The sequence below is a fragment of the Raphanus sativus genome, chromosome 9, assembly GCF_000801105.2.
Source record: "Raphanus sativus cultivar WK10039 chromosome 9, ASM80110v3, whole genome shotgun sequence".
Classification (NCBI taxonomy): Eukaryota; Viridiplantae; Streptophyta; class Magnoliopsida; order Brassicales; family Brassicaceae; genus Raphanus; species Raphanus sativus.
Genome location: NC_079519.1, coordinates 7,799,657 through 7,814,134, shown reverse-complemented (window position 1 = coordinate 7,814,134; position 14,478 = coordinate 7,799,657). Strand labels below are relative to the sequence as shown.

The window sequence follows — 14,478 nt, the reverse complement described above, 5'->3', positions numbered from 1 at the left end:
AATTTGCAAATAAAAATGTAAATTAATCTCTAAAAAGAAATAAATAGAATACTCTTTCGATTTTTGAAAGATAGATTTTGTAGACCATTCATGCATATTAAGAATACAGTGAATATTTACAATTAAATTTATTATACAATTTTTGATAATTATTAGAAAATGATATTTATTTAATTCAAATATTTTAATTAATATTTATTTAATAATATACAAAAGTACCTTAAAACATATATATAAAAAATCTTTGTGGAACAAGATTTTTGAAATACTTTTGGGAACAAAGGGATTATTTAACAAGTTCACTCTATTTAATTTATTATTTTAGTTTCAAAAAAGTTTACTGTGTGGGGAATTACATAATGTTACCAGAGAAAAACCTTTTTAGTTGACAAATTTAACTATGGGTTTAAAAATGAAGTACTTTTAGATGAATCAGATACGTGGCCATTTATTATTGGAAAGTAAATTTCTGATGTGGCTACAAAAAAAAAATGAGAACCAGCTTTTTTTTTAACATGGAAGTTGCACATAGATTTTGAGGAAGGGTGTGAATATAAATTCGATCCTCAGATCCGGTGGAAAACCTAATTGGCGTCAATCCTCAACCAGTTTCTCAGATTGGGTAATCCGATTTTTCTCCCTCCTTTCTCTTTTCGAAATTAGGGTTCTCTGGGTTGATCTAATCGAATCAGCGTCTGTCGTTTGGTGTTTTGAGTTCATACAATAGGGTTTTAAAGAGTATTGATCCCTTGTTTCGGTTGTTAGGGTTTATCTGCTTGATCGTCCCTGTTACCTTGCAATTTCAATCAGGCTAATTCAGTTTTTCTTTTATGGGAGATTAATTTGGAATTTCGAATTTGAATTTCTCATGGAAGTTTATTAATTTGAGTTTGAAAATTTAATGTAGAAATTGTGTGAAATGAATCTATAATTATGAAATTGGGTCTCAGAGATTGTGTGTGTTTACTATTTGCAGGTGTGAAGCTGGTTTTGTGATCTGAGGTCAATTATGGCTGACTTTGGTTTGTTCTCTTTTCCCTTTGTGATTGATAAAATTTTCCACTTGTTTTTGTTGAATCTCCCCATCTCTCTCTGATTACAATGTTGTTGATGAACCTGAAGATGAATACATGGCTGATGAATACGCCATGGATATGGATATTCTTGAGGAGGATGATGATATGAATCCTGATTTCGATGTAATTGAAGATGTCGACCAATTGGTAGTTTGTCTTTTTGTTCCTTGCTTTATTTTTGTATTATTATAGTCATAACACTCGATTTTACTATTTCAGACCAAGGCTGAAGATACCTCTGCTGCTCAAGCTCGGGAAGGAAAAGACATTCAGGGTATACCTTGGGAGAGACTTAGCGTGACTAGACAAAAGTACAGGAAAACTAGGATAGATCAGTATAAGAATTATGAGAATATCCCCGATTCTGGCCAGACAGCTGCCAAGGTGAGTTACATTTTTCATCCTTCTCCATGTTTATCTACTAGGAGTCAACACTTATCTTTGCCATGTTGGAACCAGAACTGCACGGATACTGAGAAAGGCAACTCGTTCTATACGTTCAGGAGCAATTCTAGATCAGTGAGATCAACGATTCTTCATTTTCAGGTTTGTTAAAGAGCACACCATTACACTCTGCCTCTGTTATGTTTCTTAACAATATTTTTTTGTTTGTTTGAATCATGCAAATGTCTTTGTTCTAGTTTTGCTTACTGAACCATAGTTTTTTATAGAAAGATGATTATAGAGTTAGGCTAAATCATGTTCTCTTCTTTGTTGCAGTTGAGGAATTTGGTCTGGGCTACATCAAAACATGATGTTTACCTCTTGTCCAACTACTCTATCAGCCACTGGTCTTCTTTGACTGGTTCCAGGAATGAAATTCTCAATGTTAAAGGTCATGTTGCCCCCTCGGAGGTTTGTCTCTCAGTTTGGGATTAATTTGTGTTTTCCTTCTCTGTTTGGTTTATCTAAATCCGATATTTTCAAAAAATTTAGAGGCATCCTGAGAGTTTGTTGGAAGGATTTACAGAGACTCAAGTTAGCACTCTTGCAGTAAAAGAAAGGCTGCTAGTTGCTGGTGGGTTTCAAGGAGAACTCATTTGCAAGGTTAGTTTAATAAGGTTTGAATGAGCTATTAAGGTGGAAAGTTACTATGCCAAAGAAGTTGCTTATTCATGTATAAATTTGTTGTTTCTCCTGCAAGCAGCATCTTGATAGACCTGGTGTGAGCTTCTGCTCACGTACAACTTACATCGAAAACGCTATCACCAACGCTATAGACATATACAGAAACTCGAGGTACCTCTTCGCCTTTCATATTAACTTGGTGGTTTTGTTCAACTTCCTTAGATTTAGAAGATTGGACAAGTAGAAACTGAAACTAGTTATATGGTCTTATTAGCGGTGCACTACGTTTCATGGCCTCAAATAATGACTGTGGAGTCAGAGACTTTGACATGGAGAGATATAAGCTTGTCCAACTCTTCCGTTATCCATGGCCTGTCAACGTAAGCTCACTGAATGTTTCTCATTATCTCGGCTGATAAGTAAAACTCAATCTTATACTTTTTGAAATTTTACCAGCATAGCTCCCTAAGTCCTGATGGAAAAGTAGTAGCAGTCGTTGGAGATGACCCAAATGGTCTATTGGTAGATTCAAACAACGGGAAGGTGTGTAACATTCTTCTTCCTGGTACTGTTTAACTTCCTTCCGGTTATGCTTTGGATGGAGCCTTACGTTTTTTGAATATTGTTTGTAGACGATCGGAACGATAAAAGGTCACATAGATTATTCATTTGCATCTGCTTGGCATCCGAACGGTGTGACGTTTGCCACAGGAAACCAAGACAAGACCTGCCGTATTTGGGACACAAGGAATCTCTCGGAATCAGTTGCTGTGCTTAAAGCCAACCTTGGATCAGTCCGGGCCATTAGGTTCACATCAGACGGACGGTACATTGCGATGGCCGAGCCAGCAGATTTTGTGCATATCTATGATACAACAACAGGTTACAAAAAGGAGCAAGAGATTGATTTCTTTGGAGAGGTATCTGGGATTTCGTTTAGCCCAGACACTGAATCTCTCTTCATCGGTGTTTGGGACCGGACTTATGGAAGTCTCTTGGAGTACGGTCGAACCAGAGACTACTCTTATCTTGATTCATTTCTTTGATTAAAAAAAATAAAAAGGATTTACAATAAAAGGACTTGCATAAATACTGTAAAATACCGTATTGGTTAGGTAATTAGGTTTTAATCTCATACCGACAAAAGAAAAGACAGATAGACCATGGTTCGAAGCAAAGACGAGCTGTTCTGTTGTGTAATTTGATCTGTTGTGCTTTTGCTTTTCGAAGGTACATTTTCCAGACACTTTGGAGGTTGCATCGGGATCGTAAAGTCAACTCAATTTAACTCTTTTAAAGATCTTCTAGATTTAGTATGATCAGATTTTTAAAGATTTTATACCGAATGGTCACAGAATTGGATATACATATATATGGTCCATAATTGCTGACAAAAGAAAATATGGCCCATAAAGGGCTAAATTACGCATCGTTTTTAATTTATTTGATTTTCTGTGAAAAATCATTTGATCTGTTTGTTTAGAAGTTTTAGATTTAATTTGGTCTCCAGTCTTTTTGTGTAATCAAATTATAATTGTATTAACACTATCTTTGTGGTTTGATTAATATAATGATACGATACAACAATCTGTTAAGTATATACTGTGAAGAATAAAACAACATACTTACGAAAAAAAAGAACAAAATAAAACACTTATAAATGAAGAAATAAATTATTGAAAATGTGAACATGAATTTACCAGATGAAGTTTTGTATAACTAAATAAAAATCAGTGAACGAAGTGCATAAATGTTGTAGGGCAGAAAATACTTAGCTTTGGAATATTTGTTGTCAATGTGCGTCACGGTGCTTAGCAAAGGGAGTGATCTAGTTGTATGAAAATATTTTATTTTAATGTGTCCGTTAGTTAAAAAAACTTTAACATGTGCTTATACAACTTTCTACATCATTAAAATACTAAATAATAAATTGGATGATAAAAAGTAAATATATAAAATTGTTGAATATCTATTAAAATGGTAAAACCATATTAGTAAAAAATGAAAGATGATTAATCAAAGAATAAATATGATAATTTGGATTGCATTTCAAAAATTTGAGATGATTTTTTAGAATGGTTAGATTTGGCTAAACCACAATAACTCAAAAGCCACAACATATTTAAAAGCTGCACGAATCATTTTTCTAAGTATTGTTTTTGACTTTTGCAAAAAAAAAAGTATTGTTTTTGTTTCATCCAAAAAATCAAATCAAAACTGTATATGGTTTCAAAAAAAAAAAAACAAATATGATAAACTTGGACTTTTAGGAAGTGAGTCATCGGTGACTGCAGAAACACGCGAGACCAAAAATATTAAGGACCCTATTTTACTAAATATACTTGATTATTAATTATTAATTAAGATATAAAAATGTAAGTATATTAAAATACTGTGGGTGATTGGTTAAGATAAACAATATCTCACTTCTTTAGTTTTATTTATTTTAAAATCACTATATATCATCAAATGTATCTTTATTTTTAAAAGTTAAAAATTTACATCAAAAAGTTGTACTAGTCTTTACCAATTATGATATAGATTTATTTATGAAACCATAACAAAAAAAGACTTATATGTAGGGTCTATTAGACAAAATCATCGTATCTTTATTATTAAAACTGTAGAATCTGTAAAATAAAAAACAATCTATAATATAAAATAAATTAGATAACAATTAAGGTAAAATCTGTTCCTATTTAGATATTAATTTTTTCTATAGTTCTAAAATCTATAAATAATTTTTTATAGACTATTAAAAATTTTAAATAACATATATGTCATTAATATATTATATTAAATAATAGTAATTTTTTTCTAATTTATATTTGTTCATTAGTAATATATTTTAATTGAGATAAAATAATTAGTGTATATATTCATCACATTTATCACAAGTCTTTATATAAAGATATCTACATCCAAAAATTTATAGATACAACCAACTTAACTACAAAAATGAATTATCACAAAATTTAGAATCTATCTTATTAAAACAGAAACATTCTATTGGACCTAACATTTATTTTGTAAGTTTTTAAATTAAATACACTTTTATACTTTATAGTTAAACTTACATTAAATCATTAATGTTTCTTTCTTTATACTACTACTAGATTTTGACCCGCGCTTTGGAAGCGCGGAATATTTTACGATGAAAAATTTTACTAATAACTTAACAAATATTTTGATAACTTTTAAAGAGTGTGTATTTAAATATTTTTTGCATTTAAATTAGTGTTTTTAACCCAATTATGGTTATACCAGTTAATCCGGAGATCTGACAATTCAATTTAGGTTTTTTAAAATATTCATATTAAAAAAATCACTAAAACCCGAGACTAACTGATTGAACTGATGGATGACCGATATGTAATCTAATTGGATTTAAATTGTAATAGTTTCATATTTTGTAGTCTTATAATCCAAATTTTTAAATTTCATTTTAACAATTTATGAAATTATAACGTTTCTACAAAATTTTAAAGAGAAAATGATAGATATAAAATAACTAAGATTAATTATTGTATTGTTTGGAAACATTGATAGTAGTATAAAAATATATTGTTTGGAAACATTGATAGTAGTATAAAGAAATAAGTATATTGTTTGGAAACATGGATAGTAATATAAATAAAATAATATTAGTGATTTAATATATGTTTAACTATAAAGTATAAATGTGTATTTAATTTAAAAACTTACAAAATAAATGTTAGGTCCAACAGAATGTTTCTGTTTTAATAAGATAGATATATGTTTCCAAACAATATATTTATTTCTTAATATTACTATCAATGTTTCCAAACAATATATTTTGTATACTACTATCAATGTTTCCAAACAATACAATAATTAATCTTAGTTATGTTATATCTATCATTTTCTTTTAAAAAATTTGTAGAAACGTTATAATTTCATAAATTGTAAAATAATGAACTTTAAAATTTGGAATATAAGATTACAAATTATGAAATTATTACAATTTAAATCAAATTAGATTACATATCGGTCATCCAACAGTTCAATCGGTTAATCTCGGGTTTTAGTAATTTTTTTTAATATGAATATTTCAAAAAACCTAAATTGAATTGTTAGATCTCCGAATTAACCGGTATAATCACAATCGGGTTGAATTTAAAAACGCTGATTTAAATGCAAATTATTAGTAAAAAATTTCATCGTAAAATATTCCGCGCTTCGAAAGCGCGGATCAAGATCTAGTTAAAGTTAAATCACATAAAATACAAATTTTACAGTTATATTTTTACAGCTACAATCGTCCACGTGTTATATGTATTTGTCATTCCTATTTTTTTCTCAATCTTGATAAAAACCCTTTGAAATACCAATCAAAGATTTTCTTATGATGCAAAAGATATGTCAAATTTAAAAATAAAATAAATGAAAATCCAAATAATATCTTGGTTTAATTGCCATAAATAGCAATGCCCACGAGAAAAAAAATTTGGAAAAGAGGCACCTATTAGTATTCCTTAATTCCTAAATGCACGATTGATCATTACTACGTGTTTGGTTCAAAACCAAAAACGTGAACTCAACTTTATGCTGAAACACAAGGAGGAAACAAAATCAATCGTAGATATAAAGCTTTGAATATAACCAAAATAAAATATGGTAATATTAAATTTAAATATGTAAAATTAACACAGTTAAAATAATAGTCTTTGCATACATAATTACCATTAAACAGTATTTACTAGTCAAAGAGATTTGAGGTCTGAAAATACACAGTCAAACACGACCTAGTAGGTTAAAGTCATATCTTTTCTTTTATGGTTTGGTAAGTGACTAAGTGCTACAAAGACTAGATATCATACCCAACTATAGCATTTAATTAAAAACTTAAATAACAAAAGCTATTTTTTATAAATAAATAGAGACTATTCATCCAACGTGAGGCACAATACAGCCTCCTCTCTTCCTCCTCACTCTTGTGCTATAGCCTCTCCTCTTCTTATTTTTTTCTCTATATTGCCTCTTCTCCATCTTCAGACTTCTTCTATAACTCCTTCTCTTCTTTTGTCTTTTACTCGATTGTCATATCTGTGAGATCTTGTTGAGGTGGAGAAAGCTGTGTGTGAGAATATATTTTCTTCTTCACTAAGTTAGGGATAAGAAGGAACCCTAAATTATCAGCTGGTGAGATCTTTCAGCTTTGGCTTTTGTGGTTGATTCAAGACAGCAAATGGATCAGTTACGTGGTTACAAACCCAACTGTCGATTCTCACTTGGGAGACCCAGGTTTGGATCTATCAAGTTTAAAGTTCCAAACTCATCATCACAGCCTTTCATTTCTGAACAAAGAAGACAGATAGAAGAAGAAGATCAAGAAGAAGCTAGAAGCATCGGTTTCAGGGAAGAAGATGAGGATGATGGAGCTAAGAGTATTGATCTAGAAGGAGAAGAGAAGAAGCATGTATGTTGTGAATGTGGTAAACGTTTCAAGTCAGGCAAGGCGTTAGGTGGTCACAAAAGGATCCATGTGGTCGAAACTCGCAAGTTCTCAACGGCGAGACCGAAGATGGTGTCGTCTGGTGCGGTTGCGGTTGGTAGATCTGAGACGACTGAGAGAGATGATTTCGAAGTTGATTGCTGTGTTTGTCATAAGAAGTTCACATCGATGAAGGCTTTGTATGGACACATGAGGTTTCATCCAGACAGAGGATGGAAAGGTGTTTTGCCTCCTCATCATCCACTTGGGGATGATCATGATGGTGAGTTTATAACATCTGATTATGATAATGATGATGGTGATTATGATTATCATGAGGATGATGATGAGAACTCGGAGTTATGGGATAATCATTGGGGATTGGATAACGTGGTTGACCTTAAGGACTCGATCAAAGAAGGATGGGCGGTGACAGGGAAGAGAGGAAGGAGAAGTGCTTTGAAGGATCCACCATCTGAAGATGTTGATGCTAAGGATCTCTTGTTCTTAGCTACTACCGCAGAAGCTGTTGATCTCGATGCTGCAGAGACTTGTGATTCGCGTTCCGTTGAAGAGATGATGAAGAGGAGGAGAAAGAAGAAGAAACGTTTGTCTGAGATGGAGAAAGAGTCATCATCTAGTCATGATCATCATCATCAGCTCGAGGTTGGTGGTGCAGCTGGAGAAGGTGGTGGTGCACGTGAGAAGCACGTGTGTGTGACTTGCAACAAGTCGTTCGCTTCTTATCAAGCTTTAGGAGGTCACAGAGCGAGTCACAACAAGGTCAAGATTTCGGAGATGAATCATCAAGCTAGGGCAAACGGTGAAGCTTTGTTACTTGGGACCGAAGCAATGATAACCGGTTTAGCTAGTGCTCAAGGACCAAACACTTCTTTGAGCATCAGCAATAAGGGAGATCATGTTTGTAACATTTGTCAGAGAAGTTTCTCAACAGGTCAAGCTCTTGGAGGTCACAAGAGATGCCACTGGCCTGGACCAGCTTCTAATGAGGCTGCAACCGCTCCTGGACCAGTTTCTAGTGAGGCTGCAACCGCTGCTCCAACCGCTCCAGAAGCAGGTTCTTCTAGTCAAGTAGTAGAGACAGTGCAAGAGGAGAAGAAATTGAAGAGAAAGTTTCTAGAGTTTGACTTGAATGAGTTGCCACCTAACGAAGAGTAAGGAGTGCAAGAAACGTATATATGCAGACAAGTAAGCTTATTTAATTTATAAACTCCAAAAAGAAAAGTAGGAGGAAAAAGAATCTGAATTTAGGGAGTAATCATGGTAAAAAGAGTTGTTGACATTGTAATCTAAGAAAAGAGAGAAAGATACTTTTGGTTCTTGGATCTTGAGATTCTTGGTGTTTGGCTTTTTAATCTAATTTGGTGGGGTCTAATGTTAATTTGATTTGAGGATATACATACTCTCTTGTATTCTTCTCTCAATCTTTGATTTTTCTTTCTTTTCTTTCTTCATTATGCTTTTGGATTCACATAAAGTATGATGGTTTAAATTGACAAAAGTTTCATAAAGTATAACTATCTTATTCATTTCACTATCTTATCTTTCTTTTTTTCTCTTCTTTCAAACAAATGGTTTGTCCTTAAACAAATTGATGATGATTAATAATAGAACTTGCTGCGTTTAATCGGAAAACTGAATAAACAAACAAAATTTACATTTTCATAGTCTATATTTGTGGAATAGCGGATCTCTACGAAATGATCTAATATGCTTCAAGTTTCATATTAGAAAACTTTCAACACACTGTGGTATTTTATTTTGTTTTCTTTACAATATCTTGGCAGATATGACATATTACAAATTCGAGTTTTGAAACAAATCTACAGTTGAGGTAGTATAAACAAAATAAGAATCAAATCTCTAAATTTTAATGTAATATTTTGTATTAAGAAATAATCTAAAACAATCTTTCTCTCTCTTCACCAAACTAGTAGACAATTTGGAGGTTTACAAATCCAGAGATCATCAGTAAGACACCTAATGACTCTGCATGAATCATATCTAGTTATATATATATATATATATTTTGTCATCATCTATTATATATATAAAACAAAGTATTCTGTTTTTTTCTTTCATTGTTGGTTTGGTCTAAAACTCCTAGAGACGTGGGTGCATTTTAAGTTCTCTATTGCAAGTGTTGGAACAAACCAACATTAAGATGGCTCTTTATAGTCAATTGTCAAAGTCACTACTTGCTGCTAATGACATAAGACCAAATCTTCAGTGTCATCAGTAACACCGCAAAATATTCACAGAACTAATTGAATTTGTCTTTCTATAGTCTTAAGAGCTAAGATTATTTTCCTTTTTCGGGTCAAGAGCCAAGATTTTCATATTAAGTTTCTACTTTGTCGCATCCAACTATATAATATAACAGCAAAATTATTCTAAATTTCATATTCAGTTTCAGACTTTAATCCAAAAGAGTAAATTCCACTAGAATTGCTTCGTAAAAAAAAAAACCATATATATGGAGTACAACCAATGTTTTTAAACCCGACTAAGATACTAAACCGGATGATTTTCCGGATTATCTGGTCATCGGGTCGATTGTGGATGAATCGCGGATTAATAAATTAATTAATTTTATTATATAATAATATTTTAGCTATGAAAATAAATTTATAGAAACTAAATTTAAATATTGTCTAAATTATTTTAAAACATAAAATATATACACATAAAAATATTATTTTATGTTTTACAAATCATAAAAACATAAATTATTTTTATAAAACATAAAATAATATTTTCGATATGTATCTATTTTATGTTTTAAAATAATTTAGAAAACATTTAACTTTAGTTTCTAATTTTATTTTTATTTGACATATAAAATATCAAAAATAGTTTATATTATTTTTTAAAAAAATTGTAACAAGTTAAGATTTATGACATTTAACAAAAATATCAAGATTTAAAAATTCATAAAATTTATATATCTAATGTTAATAATAAAATTAAACTTCAAATCCAAAATATATCAAAAGTAAAACATCATTAATAATTATCGATAACAAAACTCAAAAACCTAATTTCAATTAAAAATTATACAAAATAGATTTTAGAAACATAATTAAAAACTAAAAAAAAAAGTAAAAGTTGTCTATTGGTTCCACGGATACCCGATTGCGGATTGCGGGTTTAAGTGGTTTTCAGCGGATTTTATTGGGTTTTAAGTTTTGATTTTTTTATAAAATCCGAACCAGATTTATCTTGAACAACCGGATTTACCGGTTTAACCGTGGATTCGAGTTGGACGACTCCAGGTTGGGTTTATAAACACCGATTAGAACCCAAATCTTGGTTTCCTTTTTGCAATACAAAGATCAATGTGAATGTGAAGTTTTCACTTGTGATAAATACCTTATCTTTTGCTTCTTTAATAAAGAATTTACCGAAAATGACGGCAAAGTTGACAAAAGGCCAAGAATATAAATGTAACACACACTGACGTCATGCCATTGCAATTTGCAACACACAGAAAAACAAGAGAAAGCAGCAAAGAGGAGTTGGTCCGTTGGAGCCAGATATGTTACAATGTATTATGTAAATATAATTAGAAGAAAAAAGTGACAAAGAAATTAATAAGTAAAACATATTTCCAACAATCAAAATACATCATGTGGGTACAACGGTCTCAGACTCTGGCATGAACTGGATATTAAACAGCACAAACAGCAAGCCTAACTGTAGAAGAAGACATGAAGTGGTCTTAACTACTCTCTTCTTGAAACTCTCCACTTCTTGGATCTCTGTGATGTCTACACAATGGTTTTGTAAATCTCGAGCTTGAGTCTTCAGATTCTCAGCTTTGGTTCTTGCTTCTTCAAGCTTTGACAGCGTCTCATGAGCTTCTTCTGCCAATGCCTTCTCTTCTTCGATCAGTTTGATCTTTCTTTTCAGGCTTTCCACCGATCTTGAAAACGTAAGATATCCGATCTCTGCCTCTATCTTTTGCTGGAAAATGTCGTCCATACCAATATCCATCTCTGTTCCTCGCTCTGAAACGCTTATGGTGGACTCGAGTTCACGGATTTGAGATTCTTTAACGTCGAGAATACGTTTTGTTTCTTCTAGTTTGAACTCCAGATGCTCTACATTCTTAAGCAGGTTTAGTACCTCGGAATCTAGACGAGTTAATCTCTTCTCACCCGTGTTTTCAGACCGGAACCAACGGGAAGAAGTTGCTTCACCGGCTTGGTCAGGTCCTGAGTGTATGCAACTGCTGCTTTCTGCTCCACCATGTAGTAATGATATAGATTCTTTCCCAAGCTCTTGGAACTTGTGGAGTTCTGTTAATAATAGAAAAGGGAACAGAACCTTGAGTTTAAGCTCTGATACACAACACAAACAAGTTGATATTTAAAAAGGAACTATTGTTTAGAATCACTATGAGAATGCAGCAAACCATCAAGATCCAAATGAAAACAAAACGTATCAAGAAACCGTTACCTTTTTCTAGGACTTCTTGCAAGTTGTGGTAACTGTTGAAGGCCTCAGTTAAAGGATCCGTATTGTCTGAGGAACCATTGTTCTTGATCTCGGACGGGGACTCTTCCACAGACTCTGTTGAAGCATGTGCCTCGTGATCACTATTTTCTTGGTCGTAATCCATCATACTTCTTCCGCAAGGTTCTCTGCTACTCAAACTAAAGGACGCACCCTGCAAAAACACAAAAGTTGGAGCTTCTTGAGTCAAGAGAGATTACATACTGGAATGGGAGTTTTCATTTCTGTATTTTGATTATTTCTCCTCTAGCGGCTAGAGTTTTCATTTCTCTATTTTGATTATTTCTCCTCTAGCAGATTACATACTGGAATGGGAGTCTAGCCTTCTTACTATTCCCTACACTATTCTTCCTTTTGTTGACCACTATCCCCCAACAACTAATCACACTCTTATATCCTCACTGTTATCCGTACCAAGTTAAAAAAACGCAAGACAATTAGCACCATGACTAGACCCATTTATTTCAAAACAAACCGAACCAAGACTATCTTGTTTCCCGGGAAATGCATTTGTTTAGTGTTCAGACCGACTGCACCAGACAAGACCCACTTCATAACTTAAATGTTCTCCATACACACAGGTATCAATCATCATTAACAAGATATCTCCTTGTCCTCTTCCTCCTTCTCCATTTCCTTAAACCAAATAACATTGCAATAGGAGGAGAAGTCTTTCATCCTTATCAAACAATGGACTCAACTTCACAAATCAAGCCATTATCTTCAACAGACTAGATATCATAGCTTTCACTCACCAAGCCCAAACACCATGGACGCCAACAAAAAAAATCTCAAACCCCTACTAATGAATGATTCACGTGGAAACAAATTAGAAGCATATGAGCTAACAACCATCATTCCACCAGCCAAAAAAATAAATAAAAATCATACGTAAAATTCAACTCAATTTCAAAATTCAAGTTAAAAACACCCACAAATGTTCTTACAATGATTGGGAAACCAAAATCAAATATGAACAGAGAGACTCAAGCTGACGTACCTTAATTAGGACGCAAACCCCCTTCCAAAGCCCAAAGGTGACTCCTTCCTTTACAGAGAGACCCAGAGAAGACGATGGACAAACCCTAATTCAATGTACGATTCGCAGATCTCTCTCTGATATCCTTTGAATGTGGAAACTGGAAAGTTTCGCTGGGAAAAATCTTTGACGATCAAAATTCTCATTTCGTATTTTTAGTTTTTTCTTAATTTTTTTTTTAATTTAGACAAAACATGAACGTGTGCGCGACTTCCTCGGAACACGTGGCGAAACCGCTGGCAACTGAAGTAACGAGTCGGACGTTTTTTGACCGTTCGATTCGATGTGATCTTATCTGGTCGGATCTATAGAACTCGACGGTGTGTGATATACACCGTTAGAAAATTAAATACGATCTTGTGAAATTTACTAATTTACCCCACTCGTCTCCCTAGCTTCTTCTACGGTTTTGACGTTTACATCTTTTGTATATGCAATGGTTGCTGTTCTGTATACAAGAAAACAGCGTGAAGTTTGCTTCAGTGTTAGATTAACGCTTCCACGTCTGGACTTTTTCGTTTACTGAGAAAAATAAAAGAACCTGTTATGAATATTATGTTTATGGATGTCCAGCCCATTAGATATTTACTTGTAATCTTGGCCCGTTTATGGCCCATTGTATTTAGGCCCATGTCGCCATGTATTTCCTATATAAAGAACACTTTGATTCAATAATAAAATAGAGTTTTCAACGTTATCAGCACGAGAGCTCTGACAAAACCCGAATGGATTTCGAAACCCCTTTTTCCCAGCAACCACCATAAACCCTAGAAATCAGACGAAACTTCAAAACACCGTATCTCCTCAACCCGACGGATCCAGATGACGAGCCACCTATCAAATTCAAGATCTCGACGAGACGAATCCAACGCCGTCGACCTCATCGCAATCCGATACCGGACGCGTTCTCACGAGCTATTACAAGAGCCGCCGTCACCTTGATTCAAAACCCTAATTCGGACGCAACTTCAAATCGACGTATCTTTCAAACCATAAGGAGTTAGCCGACGTTCCATATATCAAATTGAAGCTCTCGACGAGAAGAATCCAGCTCCGCAAACCTCGTCTCAATCCGACTTCAGACGCGTTCTCCACCTCCGTTTCAATCCGCGTTGACAATTTCCTTTTTACTAAAGGAAACCCTAGTTGTCTTTCCATTCTCATCCGACCAGCACACATACTGACCATCCGACGAATTGATCAGCACCCGATAAGCCACCAGACGATCCGACAGTTCATCCAACAGCCGGTAGAGGTTCCGGACGATCCGATCAGCCCGTTCCTTGCTCGCGATAGATGTT

The 14,478-nt window shown here is 33.5% G+C and overlaps 3 protein-coding genes across 3 annotated transcripts; 2 read left to right on the top strand and 1 right to left on the bottom strand.

The window, feature by feature from the left end:
* Positions 1–488: 488 nt before the first annotated feature.
* On the top strand, positions 489–3,446 carry LOC108823712 (uncharacterized WD repeat-containing protein C2A9.03). The gene is made up of 11 exons (XM_018596979.2): positions 489–622; positions 977–1,022; positions 1,123–1,223; positions 1,296–1,460; positions 1,536–1,622; positions 1,797–1,931; positions 2,013–2,123; positions 2,224–2,315; positions 2,419–2,524; positions 2,601–2,687; positions 2,777–3,446. The coding sequence occupies exons 2-11, from the start codon at positions 1,010–1,012 to the stop codon at positions 3,188–3,190; spliced, it is 1,311 nt and encodes a 436-aa protein (XP_018452481.2). The 5' UTR covers positions 489–622; positions 977–1,009; the 3' UTR covers positions 3,191–3,446.
* Positions 3,447–7,165: 3,719 nt separating this feature from the next.
* On the top strand, positions 7,166–9,034 carry LOC108826603 (zinc finger protein ZAT4). Its single transcript, XM_018599986.2, has one exon. The coding sequence runs from the start codon at positions 7,354–7,356 to the stop codon at positions 8,776–8,778; it is 1,425 nt and encodes a 474-aa protein (XP_018455488.2). The 5' UTR covers positions 7,166–7,353; the 3' UTR covers positions 8,779–9,034.
* A 2,133-nt stretch (positions 9,035–11,167) lies between these two features.
* On the bottom strand, positions 11,168–13,340 carry LOC108837416 (WPP domain-interacting protein 2). The gene is made up of 3 exons (XM_018610465.2): positions 13,139–13,340; positions 12,082–12,292; positions 11,168–11,921 (listed from the first exon to the last, which is right to left on the bottom strand). The coding sequence occupies exons 2-3, from the start codon at positions 12,245–12,247 to the stop codon at positions 11,248–11,250; spliced, it is 840 nt and encodes a 279-aa protein (XP_018465967.1). The 5' UTR covers positions 12,248–12,292; positions 13,139–13,340; the 3' UTR covers positions 11,168–11,247.
* Positions 13,341–14,478: the final 1,138 nt, after the last annotated feature.